General features: G+C 34.2%; 2 protein-coding genes across 2 annotated transcripts; both read left to right on the forward strand.

Annotated features, from left to right (window-relative positions):
* Positions 1 to 1769: 1769 nt before the first annotated feature.
* Positions 1770 to 2412, forward strand: LOC104803922 (defensin-like protein 194). The gene is made up of 2 exons (XM_010528023.1): positions 1770 to 1861; positions 1971 to 2412. The coding sequence occupies exons 1-2, from the start codon at positions 1795 to 1797 to the stop codon at positions 2207 to 2209; spliced, it is 306 nt and encodes a 101-aa protein (XP_010526325.1). The 5' UTR covers positions 1770 to 1794; the 3' UTR covers positions 2210 to 2412.
* Positions 2413 to 6279: 3867 nt separating this feature from the next.
* LOC104803915 (defensin-like protein 194) lies at positions 6280 to 6953 on the forward strand. The gene is made up of 2 exons (XM_010528015.2): positions 6280 to 6400; positions 6511 to 6953. The coding sequence occupies exons 1-2, from the start codon at positions 6343 to 6345 to the stop codon at positions 6747 to 6749; spliced, it is 297 nt and encodes a 98-aa protein (XP_010526317.1). The 5' UTR covers positions 6280 to 6342; the 3' UTR covers positions 6750 to 6953.
* Positions 6954 to 17040: the final 10087 nt, after the last annotated feature.

Here is a 17040-nt window from a genome sequence, read left to right on the forward strand (position 1 = left end):
CTCCTCACACTCACTCTCTCTCTCTCTCTCTCTCTCTCTCTCTCTCTCTCTCTCTCTCTCTCCACTGTCTCTGCTTTCAATTCATCACCCATTTCTCTTTACTCTTTCCTGAATCTTGGTTTCTCCCGAAAACCCATTTCCCCAAATCTTGAAAAGAATGCATTTTTCCACGTGGGATAGAGTGATCACAAGCACAAAATGGGCGAGAATTAGGGAATACGCACACACACGTGTATGTAATTCAACGTTCGGGCGTGTCACATATCGTAGATAAATGTACGAGTCCCTATAAACTTTCACCATTTCATTTTGTTCTTAGGGTTGTCATTTTACATTGAATTCGGACAAATCTATGTATAAAATAATAATTCCACATTGAATCCATTTGACTATTTAATATTGTGCTGTATTAGAGTATATTAGAAGAATTAAGTGTTATTAGAGAGAAAAGTATATATATGTTCATGTAATTTGAATTTGAGGGAGTAAAAATATAGAGAAAATTTCCACAAAAATCAATCCAATCTCTCTATTCTTTTTATATTTGCAAAATACAGTAGTGATATCAATGAATATCTGCATCCACTGCTAGAAAAATCGGCAATATTTGTTAATTATTTTGCGTTAGGTGAGTCGGGAAAGGTCTCGAAATTCAAAGGAAATCGAATCTAAATCGCATCAAAGTGATCCAAAGTGATCCCCAACGTGGGCTCGTTCTACGATCATTTATATTATATTTTTTTTTGTAAAAAAATTAATAATCGGTTGCGAAAATAAAAAAAGGGAGATTCACATATTAAATATTGAACTTTAACCAAATTTCCAAATTAAATACTTAACTATCCCACTTCCAAATTAAATACTCAACTATATTGAAATTCACAAATAAAAACTAAACTTTTCAAATTTTAACATATACCTAAAGGATAATCCAAAACAAAACCCTTTACTTTTTTTTCATCACAATTTAAACCCTATACTTTTTTTTATCCAAAAAACCCTATACTTTTCAAAATTTTAAAAATTATACACATTCATATACATATATTAATTATTATAAGCACAAAATCAATTACACATTTATTTTCCACAAAATTAATTGATATATGTATGGTATATGTATTTTTTCCTAAATTTTTTATATATATAAGAAATTATTTATTATTTTTATATGAGTTAAATTGTCCAAAAAAACATGTTCTTATATAAAACAATATACGAATAATATATAATAATTTTTAGGAAAAAATACATATATCTTACATATATATAAAACATATATATACATATAAATATATAAAATAAATGTACAATTAATTTTGTGGAAAATAAATGTGTAATTGATTTTGTGTTTATAATAATTAATATATGTATATGAATGTGTATAATTTTTAAAATTTTGAAAAGTATAGGATTTTTTTGGATAAAAAAAGTATAGGGTTTAAATTGTGATGAAAAAAAAGTTAAGGGTTTTGTTTTAGATTATCCTTTAGGTATATGTTAAAATTTGAAAAGTTTAGTTTTTATTTGTGAATTTCAATATAGTTGAGTATTTAATTTGGAAGTGGGATAGTTAAGTATTTAATTTGGAAATTTGGTTAAAGTTCAATATTTAATATGTGAATCTCCCTAAAAAAAATGAATGTGACAGTTAAACTTAGAGTTTTTTTTTTATAAAAAAAAACTTAGAGTTTTTTTTTTTGTGGGGGAGGGGGGATTTTTAGTATAAATAGTTAAATACTATGTTCAGTTCACAAGCCGAAAGTGAAGAAAGAGAGAGATATAGAGAGAGAAATGGCCAACGCAATCAAGCCTGCTTCCATCTTCCTCGTGTGCTTTCTTCTCTTCCTCGCGGTGATCGGTAAGTACGTAAATAACAAAAAAAAAAAAACAGTTTCGCATGCATGCATGGAACCATGCAAGATCGTAGTAAAGTTCCAATGCTAAATTTGTGAAAACAATGCATGCAGAAGTGCCGAAGATAGCAGCCCATGACGACGAGGAATGCTTGAAAGAGTATGAAGATCAGCCGCTGACGTTGTGCCTTGCTCTGATTTATCCGAGCCTTTGTTACTTCAGATGCCGTCAAGACAAGAAAGCTTTAGGCGGACAATGCAAGCCGGGTGAATACGATAGACCTACTTGCTACTGTGATTATTGCAGCGACAAACCACGAGCTCCCATTCAATTGAAATCCAACTATGCTTAATCTATATATATATATATATATATATATACGCATGCTCGATGAAGCAGAAGCCCATGTCATACATGTGTCCCATATGGTCCTCGTCTAATGTAATAATAAAGAACGACCAAAGGGTTATATATGTCTTTTCCCCTTTTGTTACCATGTTATTTTACCACCTTTTGTAATGTTCCCCTAACAAATAATGGCATCTCTTATATGTTTCTTCGTGTTCCGCTTTAAAATTTCATAAACGTATGTGATCTCGTTCGGACGTGTCACGTGGAATTGAAGTAGGGTTGGACACGCGTCGGGTACCCGTGTTTTTGGAGATATCCGTCTTCGTTTTCGTCTTCGCGGGTTTATCTCACAACATCCGGATACTCGTCCAACGGGTACCCATAATTAAAAGATGGATACCCGCGAGTACCCGTACCTGTATATAAAATATTAAACAATATCAAATTAAATCAAATATTCAATAAAAATATACATATTTTATTCCAAAAATATATTTTTAAGGTTGAAAATTCTTAAAATATAATAATATGTATAGAATCCTAGAAACATTTTCAAAAATACACAATGATTTGAAGTTGAATCCATCAAAACTTGAAAATCTAATATATAATCTTAAAGGTAAGTAAAAATAACTTAAGTATTTTCGAAATTATACTAAAAATATAAGGTTAATTTTGTAATTTTAATATATATACGGGTACCCGCGGTTACCCGTTATTTCAATATGTAAAACCTGAACCTGAATCCGTACGATAGATATTCTAGTTGTTAATACTCGTTTTCGTCTTCGTTAGGTGTCAAATACCCGTTTTTCGGATATCCACGAGATCGGGTATTCGTTTACCCGCATGTAACGGGTTTAAATGGCCAGCCCTAGATACGCGAGGGCGAGGGAATCGTTTTGACTTTGTCCGTACGTTGATAAATGTACGAGTCCCCTGTCAACTTTGACCATTTCATTTTAGGTTTGTCATTTTACGTTGGATTCGGACTCTATATATATACAGAATAATAATATTACATTCAGTCCATTTATCTATTTAATAATGTACAGCATTAGAGTATATTATAAGAACTAAGTGTGATCGGAGAGGAAAATATACATGGATGCGCGTATATATAATTTCATGTTTTTTGAATTTGAGAGAGTAAAATATAGAGAAAATTTCCAAAAAAAAATCAATCCAATCTCTCTATCTTTTTTTTAAAAAATATTTGCAAAATGCATACTGATATCTGTGAATATCGTTTTTTTGGATGAAGATATCGATGAATATCTGTATCCGATCTAATAGAAAAATCAACAATATTTGTTACTTATTTTGGGAAAAACGTTAGGTGGGTCAAAGGAAATTGAATCTAAATCATATCAAAATGGTTTCCAACGTGGATCCGTCCTACGATTCATTTATATCATATATTCAACCTGGCCCATAAATCACGTCATCGTTGATCGACGATATTATTGATTGAATTCACGAATGATCGAAAATTTGGAAAAGAAAAATTAAAGTTAAATAATTCTTTTGTCAAAAATTAATAATTGATCATGAAAATGAGAAAGGAAATAGTCTTACATGAATGAATGTGACAGTTAACTTAGAAAAATGTTTTTTTGGGATTTTTGGTATAAATACTACGAGGCATAGCACAGGAACTCACAAGTCACAGTGAAGAGAAAGGGAGCTCACAATGTTTCCAAGATAAAGATCTGATTTGGTTGAGGATTTTGTTTGATGTTATCCGTATGATGAGATCGTGTTGGAGGGTTAACTAATACTGCAATAATATGTCCATGAATTTTAAATTTAAAACAGCTAATAAAATTATATATATTCGTATAAAATCATATATTTTCCAGATTCGATGCATTAAATTATGTTTGTGATGATTTTGCAGATTTGATGAGATTCTTGAACGAGAATCTGCAGTTTCGGCCTCGTTCAATGCTCTCACTGCCACTCAACATTCAGACAATCTCTCTCTCTCTCTCTCTCCCTCATTGTCTCTGCTTTCAATTCATCAACCCATTTCTCTTTGCTCTTTCCTGAATCTCGGTTTCTCCGGAAAACCCATTTCCACAAATCTTGAAAAGAACGCATTTTTTCGTGTGGGATATATAAGAGTGATATGATTTGCATTCAACCGACGAAGAAGCTCGATTTTTTTAATACAAGACAGGGAGAGGATTGAAAGCTCTGTTGAAAACCACGTGATCTCGTTCGGACCTGTCACATGTCGTGGATAAATGGATTCGTAGATTACTAAAGGGACATGCATGTCTCTACTCTAATCTTGGTTTCCCCTCTCTTTTTTTTTTTTTTTTTGATAACATGTAATTTGCCAAAGGTGGGTTCGAATCTGGGTGAAGCAATCTTTGCGTATACCCACTTACCAGTTGAACCAACCACCCTTATCTTGGTTTCCCCTCTCTCTGTAACGTTTATGTTTCCATGTTTTTTTTACCACCTTTCTGTAACGTTTATGTTTCTTCGTGTTCCGCTTTAAAAATTCACCAGTGACCATAAACCGTATGTGATCTCCTTCGGACGTTTCACAGCGAATAGAGAGTAAAGTGTATATATGGGTGTGTATGTATATATATATAAGTTCATATTTTTTGAATTTGAGAAAGTAAAATATAGAGAAAATTTCCACAAGAATCAATCCAATCTCTCTATCATTTTCTTTAATATTTTCAAAACACAATACTGATATCTATGAATATCTGTATCGACTTCAAGAAAAATCAAACAATATTTGTTAATTATTTTGGGAAAAATGATTAGGTGGGTCAAAGGAAATCGAATCTAAATCATATCAAAATGGTTCCCAACGTGGGCACGTATATCATATCTTCAACCTGGCCCATAAATCACGTCATCGTTGATCGTCAATATTTTTTTTGATGCATTAAATTATGTTTGTGATAATTTTGCAGATTTGGTGAGATTCCTGAACGAGATTGCTGATAATTTGATCCATACTTGCCTTTCATTTCTTTTTCTGCCTCTTCAAACTACATTTGCCATTACTGATAAGCTGCAGTTTCGGCCTCGTTGAATGCTCTCACTGCCACTCAACATCCAGACAATCTCTCTCTCTCTCTCTCTCTCTCTCTCTCTCTCTCTCCAGCCTCTGCTTTCAATTCATCACTCCATCTCCCTTTGGTTTCTCCCGTTCAGATAACTACGATTGAATATCCCTCCCCACATTTGGATTTGAAGCTAAGATAATAACATGTTTACTATTACCCCTAGACACCCAAACTTGGGTTAAAGAATGCATTTGTTCGGTGTGGAATAGAGCAATGACAAGCACGAAATGGGAAAGAATTAGTGAATACGCACACACACGTGTATATGATACGATTTGCATTCAACCGACGAAGAAGCTCGATTTTTTTAATACAAGACAGGGACAGGATTGAAAGCTCTGTTGAAAACCACGTGATCTCGTTCGGACGTGTCACATATCGTCGATAAACGCACGACTCCCTATAAACTTTGACCATTTCATTTTGTTTTTAGCTTTGTCATTTTACATTGAATTCGGACTCTATGTATAAAATAATAAGTATAAATCATCAATTAATTTTTTACCATTTAATGTAAATCATCGGACTCTATGAGTTAACTACGATTTATACCAAATTATTTAGTTTTGAATTTTATAACCAATTATTAATTTTTGACAAAAAAAAATTAATTTAAATTCTTATATTTTCTAATCGTCCAAAAATTCAGTTAAAATGTTAACGATCAATTTTGATATGACTTCATTGAAATTGTCTTACGTATACATATGAATCATTGTGTCACGTAAACATATAAATCATCGATTCCTATCTATTGATGACATGACAAGTTCAACGAAACCAATGATTGCCGACATTTTGATTGGATTCAGGTACGATTGAAAAATTGAAAAAAAAAGTTCAATAGTATTTTTTTGTAAAAAATTAATAATTGTTTGTGAAAATAAAAAAACGGAAAACGAAAGTGACAGTTAACTTAACATTTTTTTTTTGGGGAGGGGGGATTTTTAGTATAAATACTACTAGCATAACACATGTTCACTTCACAAGCCGAAAGTGAAAAGAGAGAGATAGAGATATATAGAGAGGAAGAGAAATGGCAAAGTCTGCTTCCGTCTTCCTTGTGTTCTTTCTTCTGGTCCTCACGGTGATCGGTAAGTACGTAAAAATAAAATAAAAAACTAGTTTGCATGCATGCATGGAACCAATATGCAAGATCGTAGTAAAGTTTCAATGCTAAATGTGTGAAAACCAATGCATGCAGAAGTGCCGAAGATGGAAGCTCGTCAGCTGGACGAGGAGTGCTTGAAAGTGTACGAGGATGCGCCGCTTGCGTTTTGCATTGCTCTGATTTTCCCGACCCTTTGTTACCATAGATGCCGTGAAGACAAGGAAGCTTTGGGCGGACACTGCAAGCTGGGAAAATTCGGTAAACCTACTTGCTACTGCGACTATTGCAGCGACAAACCACTTTCCATTCAAATGAAATCCAGCGATGCTTAATATATATATATTAGCATGTTTGATGAAGAGGATGCCCATGTCACGTACGTATGTGTGCCTAATGTAATAATAAATAACGAACAAAGGAAGGGGTCTGTCTCCACTCTAACCTTGGTTCTCCCTTTTTTGTTTCCATGTTATTTTACCACCTTTCTGTAATGTTTCCCTAATGAATAATAATGGCATCTCTTATATGTTTCTTCGTGTCCCGCCTTAAAAATTCACCAGAGAGAGTTCCTGCAGAAAATATATAGAAAATTTCCAAAAAGAAATTCAATCCGATCTCTCTATTTTTTTTTTTAATATTTGCAAAATACAGCACTGGATATCTATGAATATCTGTATCCACTACAAGAAAAATCAAACGATATTTGTTAATTATTTTGGGAAAACGATTAGGTGGGTCAAAGGAAATCCAATCTAAATCATATCAAAATGGTTCTCAACGTGGGCACGTATATCATATCTTCAACCTGGCCCTTAAATCGAAAATTTGAAAAAAAGTTAAATAATTTTTTGTCAAAAATTAATAATGGATCGTGAATAAATAAAGAAATAGTTTTACAAGAATGAATGTGACAGTTAACTTAGAGTAAATGTTTTTTTTTTTTGGGATAATATGTCCATGAATTTTAAATGTAAAACAGCTAATGAAATTATATTCATATAAAAAGGCCCCGATCGAGTATAGCCCACGTTCACCCACCAAACCTCTTATGCATTAAATGGTTGTTTTGGGTAATTTTTGTAATAAATATATAATCTTGAATTCGGGTTAATGCCCTATTATGGTCCACACAAAAAAAAATCATACGTTTTGCCTATGAAGATATTATTAAGGCGATAGATTGAAACACTGGAATTGTGGATTTTTATGTATCTGTGCGTGTTTTGAGATTGAGAACGGGACAAAGGGAATCAAACTGGCTAGACACGGTGAAGAAAAAGGACCGAGAGTTTTGTTGTGAATGGGAACATTGCTCCTTTGTTTATTCGTTTTAGGGTTTGTACAAAATCTGGACATGGAAATATATATACACAGGGTGTTACTTGCAGATGTAACGCATGCAACGATTGCTTTACTACGAAACAAGGAAAGGAAATCAGTAAAAAACCAATCACTAATTATGTTTGTGATAATTTTGCAGATTTGATGAGATTCTTGAACGAGATTACGGATATTACCCCTGCCTTATTTCTTTTTCTACTTCTACAACTACATTTGCCAATACTGAGAAGCTGCATTTTGGGCCTCGTTGAATGCTCTCACTGCCACTCAACGTTGAGACTCTCTCTCTCCACTGTCTCTGCTTTCAATTCATCACCCCATTTCTCTTTACTCTTTCCTGAATCTTGGTTTCTCCGGACAACCCATTTCCCCAAATCTTGAAAAGAATGCGTTTTTTTCGCGTGGAATAGAGTGATACCAAGCACAAAATGGGCAAGAATTCGTGAATACGCAGACACACGTGTATATAATTCAACGTACGGACAGAGAAGCTCGATTTTTAAGATAGAGGCTGGATTGAAAGCTCTGTTGAAAACCACGTGATTTTTAATAAATGGCTTTGGAAATGAAAAACGAAATATGAATGCGATAGTCAACTTAGAGTTTTTTTTTTGGGGGGGGGGAGGGGATTTTTAGTATAAATACTACTGGCATAGCACATGTTCACTTCACAAGCCGAAAGTGAAGAGAGACAGATGGCCGAGTTTGCTTCCGTCTTCCTTGTGTACTTTCTTCTCTTCCTCACGGTGATCGGTAAGTACGTAAATAACCCAAAAAAAAAAAAAGATTTTGCATGCATGGAACCATGCGAGATCGTAGTAAAGTTTCGTGCCAATAATATGTGAAAACAATGCATGCAGAAGTGCCGGAGATAGAAGCTCAGCTGGACGAGGAATGCTTGAAAGTGTACGAAGACGCACCGATTTCGTTCTGCCTTGTTCTGATTTTTCCGAGCCTTTGTTACCTAAATTGTCGTGAATACAAGAAATCGTTGGGCGGACAATGCGAGCGGGGAAAGGACGGCAGACCGGTTTGCTACTGTGATTATTGCAGCGACGAACCACGGGCTTCCATTCAAATGAAAACGAACTATGCTTAATATATATTCGAAGAATAAAAAATGTATGTTTGATGAAGTAGATGCCCATGTCATATATATATATATGTGTGTCTCATATAGTCCTCGTCTAATGTAATAATAATGAATAACGACCAAAGGGGTATGTCTCGACTTTTATCTTAGTTTCCCCTTTTGTTTCCATGTCTTCTTACCACCTTTTTGTAACGGTTCCCTAATAAATAATGGCATGTTCTTATATGTTTCTTGTCCCGCTTTAAATATTCAATAGAGTGACCATAAACGTGTGTGATCTCGTTCGGACGTGTCACATAGAATGGAAGACGCGAGGGAATCGCTTTGACATTATCCATACGTTGATAAATTGTACGAGTCCCCATCAAATATGCCACCATTCCATTTTAGGTATGTCATTTTACGTTGGATTCATAACTCTATACATAAAACAATAAAATTACATTCAACATCCATCTGATGTAACTCTAAATCATAATGAGCTATAAGTGTCATTATTGTTCTGAACGAGTCTTTCGAAGATACCGGAGGGAAAGTCTCTTTATATTCAACTCATTCTTTCTGTGTAAATCCTTTTGCTACAAGACGAGCTTTATACTTATCCACATTTCCTTTAGAATCCCGTTTGGTTTTAAATATACATTTGCAACCTACGGGTTTGATTCCTTCAGGTAATGGAACAAGTTCCCAGACATTGTTGTCTTGCATGGATTTATACTCTTCATTCATGACTTCAAGCCAATTTTGAGAGTTTGTACTTTGCATAGCCTGACGAAAACTTATTGGATCATTTTCTAGTAATCCAACATTTTCCCCATGCTCTTGGAGATATACGACATAATCGTCTGGTATCGCACTTCTCCTTGCTCTAGTTGATCTTCTTGATGGAAACTGTTCTTGAGGTTGTTGAGGTTGTTCATCCGGAATAACCTCTTGAATTGGTTCATCCGGAATAACCTCTTGAATTGGTTCATCCGGAATAACCTCTTGAGTCAGTGCGGGGAGTTGCATGTTGTCCGATTGATCTAGATGTGTGCATGTTGTCCGATTGATCTAGATGTGTTATATCATGACCAATTATTATGGGAAGATGAACAAATTCTTCCTCAAATGCAACTTCTCGTACCTTATCTCTACTCCCAAACTCAATATCCTCAAAGAAATGGGTTGTTCCAGTTTCGAATATCGATCTGTTTTTGTGATCATAAAACTTGCACCCCCTGGATTTTTCTGAATACCCAACGAAATAACAACTTATTGTACGCGGGTCTAGTTTCTTTTCTAATGGCTTGTAAGGCCTTACTTCCGCTGGGCAACCTCATACATGTAAATGCTTTAGAATTGGTTTCTTACCCGTCCAAAGCTCATAAGGGGTTTTTTTAGTTGCTTTTGTAGGAACTCTGTTGAGGATATATGCATCGGTTTTAATCGCTTCTCCCCATAATGACTCTGGTAATGTCGAGTGACTCATCATACTCCTTACCATATCTTTAAGAGTCATGTTCCTACGTTCAGATACACCGTTCATACTTGGAGTTCCAGGCATGGTATACTGAGGTACTATTCCACATTCATCAAGGAATCTTGCAAAAGGACCTCGGCGTTGTTCACCAGATCCATCATAGCGACCATAGTATTCGCCACCGCGATCGGATCTTACTGCTTTAATCTTTTTTCGCAGTTGATTCTCAACTTCAGCTTTATAGGATTTAAACATGTCCAAGGCTTGGGACTTCTCATGAATTAGGTACAAGTATCCGTATCTTGAGTAATCGTCTATGAACAAAATGAAATATTGTTGACCATTCCATGATGCCGTAGGAAATGGTCCACAAATATCCGTATGTATTAGTTCTAAGACATCACTGCTTCGGTTTGCACCTAACCGTCTTTGGTTTGTTTGTTTCCCCTTAATGCATTCAACACAAACTTGAAAATGTGTTAAGTCGGGTATGTCAAGAATTTCATCTGCAACTAAGCGTTCTATCCTTTGTTTGGATATGTGACCTAATCATTTATGCCATAAATTTGTAGAAATCTTGTCATCTAATTTTCTCTTTGTACCATGGGTTTTAACATGCAAGGTTTCATAATATGAAGTGATTGTATCAAGCACATATAGATTATCATTACTAGAGAGAGTACCAGTACCAAGTAAATTTGAATCACGAAAAAGACGAAATAAACCATTTCCAAAGGAACAAGAATAACCGAATTTGTCCAATGTAGAAATAAAAACCAAATTCCGTCTAAATGACGGTACAACAAATGTCTCATCCAAATCCAAATAAAAACCAGAACTCAATAATAATCTAAAAATGCAGATAGCCTCCACTTCAACTTTATTCTCGTCACCAACATAGATGAATCTTTCAGCATCACTTGGTTTCCGATGGCTTAGGCAACCCTGCATTGATACACTTATGTGAGTAGTAGCACCAGAATCTATCCACCAAGTGTATCGTAGTACAGAAGTTAAATTAACTTCAGAACAAACCAAAGTAAGAAGTTTACCTTTCTTTTCAAGCCAGCCATGATAGCCAGTGCAATCCATCTTCACGTGTCCCATCTTCTTACAAAAGAAGCACGCACCACTCTTATCCTGCTTTTTTTGCATCTTCTTGACAGGACCATCATCACTTTCCTTTTTCTGAGGACGTTTCTTATTTTTGTCCTTTCTAGAGACCGCAAGGTGAGCACTTTCAGGTTTTTCAAGCTTCAATCGCTCTTCTTCTTGCACACAATGTGAAATGAGCTCGTTAAGAGACCATTTGGCTTGTTGACAGTTGTATATGATCCTAAAGGATCCATACTGTACAGGAAGAGACAACAATATCAAGTGCACTAGTAAGTCATCAGACAAATCTATCTTGAGTGCCTTGAGCTGTGAAGCAAGATCTGACATCTCCATGATGTATTCCCGAATGTTCCTATTTCCCTTATACCTTTTGGAAATAAGTTTCATCAAAAGCGAGCTTGTTTCCTGCTTTTCATTTCTTTCAAAACGAGCCGCTACTGCTTTCATGAGCTTACTTGCATTCTCATCATCATAGATGGAACCTCGAAAAACCTATGGAATTGTACGCTTCATGATCATAAGGCACATGCGATTGGAACGCTCCCAACGTTCACGTTCCTTTTTCTGATCATCAGTACTTTCCGGTGTAAGATCAGCGGGAGCATCAACAACACGCATGGCCAAATCCAGATCCATACAACCGAGAACTATCATGAGGTTCTCTTTCCATGCCTTCAAATTTTTTCCCGTAAGCATCGGGACCGAATTCAGCGAAGCTGAAATGTTTGCTGCGGTAGCAATAGCTGAATCCAAAAAAAAAGAAAAAAATCAGTCTTTCATGCAAATAATGACAACACATACGATACACCATACAACATTGATGTTCTATCTTTGGATCGAAAATCAACTTGTAAGTGGCATATTCGACATAGTAATCAAATCATGAATATCTCATATAATCTATTGAACCTTCCTTTGGGTCGATTCAATAATCATATGTAATCTTTATGATATTCTAATTTATTACTTAATATATGTAATAAATTTCTGCCAAAAAATTCCCTTCCTTTGGGCCGGTAAATTTTCCGCATGAAATTTATACATAAAAATATTCTTTATAATATTCACCGAATGGATTAATTTGTGACATCAGAGCTTACTTTGGCAAGGTGATGTCTCAAATTAATCGCATAGAATATTAATCGAATATTTTGTCATTATTCCTCCTGATTTGTCACGACCAAATTCTTCTCAAATGTCTTTGATGGGACATTCGCCGCACATGTTCACGCGCACTTGCAGCCATAATGGGCTGTCCAACCCTATGTGTGTAATTGGCCTTAAACCCAATTTCCATCATATACATATATAACCTTTTAAAAGTAATGGGCTCAAGCCCAATTTCTTTATTTATATACATATATAATAATAATTAAAGAGAAAAACTAATGGGCCAGGCCCAAATATATCATCATAAAAAAAACTGTAACGTAAAAAAAATATAATGGAAACTAATATATTCTATGTATAATCTCATTTAATGAAATTAAATCAAACGAATACGTTTCCAAATCTCATTTGAAACTGAATTCTCTAGAATATAAATATCAAGATCGTATATTTAATTCTAGATTTATGCCCATAATGAAAAGCTAAATTTTCGTTTTAAAAAAAATTGAAACGAATGTACAGATTTCCAAATCTGCTGTTTTTTTTAAAAAAAAAATTCTGCAGTGATGAACCCGGACACTGTATATGATCGTGACAATCACTTCAAGACAAAACATGATACACAAACCAATATATATACAGTATGCATATATGCCAAACTGAATCTCACGCACAAGTATACATACATTAAACATGTAGCGAATTGTCAATGTATATATATAATAAATATATACAATCGTGCATGATTAAATTAAACAGCATACATGTATAAAAAAAACATGCCAATATACAGGAAAAACCGTGCCAAATTCTCCTATATATATATTTATATGGTTTTGTTATCTTCATATTACAGATTATTATGTTAACCAATAAAAAACTGCAAACAATTCGATAATAAAAAAAACATCATTCATACGAGCATACATGCTAAGCTCTGATACCAATTGTTAATTTTAACAATACCGTGTTTCTGAATATACAGAAAATATATCCTGAATCTGACATGCAACACGTAAGAATGAAATAGAATAGAGTCTTACCTGAATCCATTTCAGCAATGAATCCGGTAGCGTCTGAACAGTAATCGGGAATTGTGATCTTCTAGATCAACACACGAGCAGAAAAAAAAATTCTCACAATATGGGCTGTAAGAATTCTGAAAACTGGTGTGTGACCTAGGGACCATAACCCTTAATTTATAGAAAATAAACTTCTTATTATTTCCAATTCCGCCCATAAAAGAAATGGAAATAACACAACGGTATCTGCACATTAGTCCTTAAACTTTACCGAAATTACATTACTCTCTCTCAAATTAAAAAAACATGAACTTATATATACACACACCCATATATACTTTAATCTCTATTCACGCTTATTTCTTATAATATACTCTACTCCAATGCTATACATTATTAAATTAATAGATAAATGGATCACTACTAGAAAACAACAAAAGGGTGACGCAACTTTTGCGTAACCTTTTTATATTTTTGCGTCATCCTTTTCAAAAGGTGACGCAATAGTGACGCAACCAAAAACGTCACCATTCATACCGTCACCAATTCAGATTTCGTCACCAAGCGTCACCAAAGGGTGACGCAATAGTGACTCAATTTTTGCGTCACTATTTAGTGACTTAAAAAGGTGACGCAATTATTGCGTCACTAAAACGTATTTTGGATCCAAAAATAATTTTTTTAATCTCGAATCTAACCCTATACCCTATTCCCGACCTCTAACCTCCAACCGCGATCTTAAGCTGAATCGGAAACTCTGAGATTGAATCCTCGAAATCCACTTCCCAGGAGGTCACCCATCCTTCCACTACTCCGGCTCAAGCACGCTTAACTTTAGAGTTCCAATTGACAACCAACCAACTGATCCAAGTTAAACTTCTTATATATTACTACATTAATACATATACATATATAAATATTTATACTTATAAATATATATACGTATATATTTGTACGTATATATACATACATAAAATATATATTTATATACATAACATATATTTGTATGTATAAATATATGTAAAATACACATTTATATATAAAATACTCGTATATTTGTATATACAAACACACATATATATAATATATACGTATATATAAAATTTATGTTTTATATATATTTGTATATTTATACATACAAATACATATATATATAATATACGTATATATAAATTTTATATTTATATGAAAATATTCGTATATTTATACGTACAAATACATATATATATATACGTATATATAAAATATATATTTATATATAAATATTTGTATATTTATACGTATAAATAATAAAATACATATATAGTGACGCAATTGCGTCACTAAAAGGTGACTATGGTGACGCAACTATTTGCGTCACTCTTGCGTCACCCTTTTTCGTGACGCAAATTTTGCGTTATTTTTTGCGTCACCGTTTAGTGACGCAACTATTTGCGTCACTATTTAGTGACGCTTTAGTGACGAAAATATTGCGTCGCTATTTGCGTCACTTTTGCGTCACCATTTTAGTGACGCAAATTTTGCGTCACCTTTTGCGTCACCTTTTCCGTGTTTTCTAGTAGTGGTAAAGACAGTGTTTCTTAATGGAGACATTAATGAAACGATATATATGACACAACCAGAAAACTTTGTGATCGGAGATTCAAAGGAGATGGTTTGTAAATTAAAGAAATCCATCTACGGGCTTAAACAAGCATCCCGCCAATTGTATTACAAATTTCGACAGATCATTTGTTCATACGGTTTTGAGACAAATGATGTAGAAGAATGTGTATACCACAAGTTCCGTGGGAGTAAGTTTGTCTTATTAATATTGTATGTCGATGACATATTGATTGCCTCTAATGACATAGGGATATTAAATGAGACTAAGGTTTTCCTTTCAAAGAGCTTTGAAATGAAAGATTTAGGAAATGCCGCTTTTGTATTAGGAATCCAAATACATCGAGATAGAGCTCGAGGTATACTCGGGTTGTCACAAAAGAACTATATCGAAAAGATATTAATGAGGTTTGGGATGAAAATTTGCAAAGAAGGGAACACCCCTATTGCTAAAGGAGACAAATTTTGTCTTGCACAATGCCCAAGAAATGAATTTGAGCAAAACCAGATGCAAGAGATTCCTTATGCATCGGCTGTAGGAAGTCTCATGTATGCTCAGGTGTGTACGCATCCGAATATTGCATATGCAGTTGGGATGTTGGGAAGGTATCTACATAACCCAAGGATGGATCATTGGAAAGCAGCTAAACGGGTTTTGAGATACTTACAGAAAACCAAACATCACATGTTAATTTACAGAAAATCAGAAGATTTGGAGATCATTGGTTATACAGATTCTGATTTTGCTGGATGCCAAGACAGTCGTTGATCCACGTCTGGTTATGTTTTTCTGTTAGCTGGTGGAGCTATATCGTGGAAAAGTGTTAAACAAACACTCACGACAGCTTCAACTATGGAAGCATAATTTATAGCATGTTATGAGGCATCCAATCATGGAGTATGGTTGCGAAATTTTGTCACAGGGCTGCGAATTGTGAACAAAATAGAAAGACAACTTCGGATATACTCTGACAATAAGTCAGCGGTTATGTACTCCAATAACAACAGGAGTTCTTCTAAGTCAAAGCATATTGACATAAAATTATTGGTTGTTAAAGAAAGGATACAGAGTAGTCAGATAAGTCTTGAACACATTGGGACGACTTCCATGATAATGAATCCGTTTACTAAAGGTTTACCACCCTCGGTCTTTATTGAACATGTTGCTCATATGGGTGTACTATCATTTGATGATGTATAGTTTAAGTGGGAGTTATGTGTTGGAAAAGACTAAAGTAAAGTTTTCTACAGAAAATAAAGTTTAAAAGTTTTAGTTTCTACTCTGAAATGTTAAGATCTCCATAAGGTTAAAAAAGACCAGTTGAAAATAGACACGTATAGATCACTTATCGTGTAATTTTCATGTTGCATACCTAAGCTTTGATCTATGTCATTGGATTTGTTAATATATGTGATCTTAGAAGGTTTAGTCGTGCAAAATATGACAAAAGCCGCTAAGGTCCTATATTATACGTTCAATGGACCAGATTGATGAAATTACGAAATAATAGCATGTTGTTGAGCTCTCTAAAGATAATCCAAAATCACATATATTGAATCAAGTGGGAGATTGTTAGAATATTTTATAAATATTCGCAATTAATATGATTCAATATTGGATTTAAATCATGGATTTTGTAACGTTAGCTATTAATAAGGCATAAATGTGATCATTTATGAAATATGCCTAAAATTGTAATTTCGGTAAAGTTTAGGGACTAATGTGCAGATACCGTTGTGTTATTTCCATTTCTTTTATGGGCGGAATTGGAAATAATAAGAAGTTTATTTTCTATAAATTAAGGGTTATGGTCCCTAGGTAACACACCAGTTTTCAGAATTCTTACAGCCCATATTGTGAGAATTTTTTTTCTGCT

This window comes from Tarenaya hassleriana, unplaced genomic scaffold (assembly GCF_000463585.1).
Source record: "Tarenaya hassleriana unplaced genomic scaffold, ASM46358v1 Cleome10, whole genome shotgun sequence".
Classification (NCBI taxonomy): Eukaryota; Viridiplantae; Streptophyta; class Magnoliopsida; order Brassicales; family Cleomaceae; genus Tarenaya; species Tarenaya hassleriana.

What these genes read in the sequence shown, in the direction of transcription:
- LOC104803922 (XM_010528023.1), top strand. Translation starts at nt 1,795, where the DNA reads ATGGCCAACGCAATCAAGCCTGCTTCCATCTTCCTCGTGTGCTTTCTT. An exon ending in TCTCTTCCTCGCGGTGATCG is followed by an intron (nt 1,862 to 1,970) that starts GTAAGTACGTAA and finishes CAATGCATGCAG; the next exon opens with AAGTGCCGAAGATAGCAGCC.
- LOC104803915 (XM_010528015.2), top strand. Translation starts at nt 6,343, where the DNA reads ATGGCAAAGTCTGCTTCCGTCTTCCTTGTGTTCTTTCTTCTGGTCCTC. An exon ending in TCTGGTCCTCACGGTGATCG is followed by an intron (nt 6,401 to 6,510) that starts GTAAGTACGTAA and finishes CAATGCATGCAG; the next exon opens with AAGTGCCGAAGATGGAAGCT.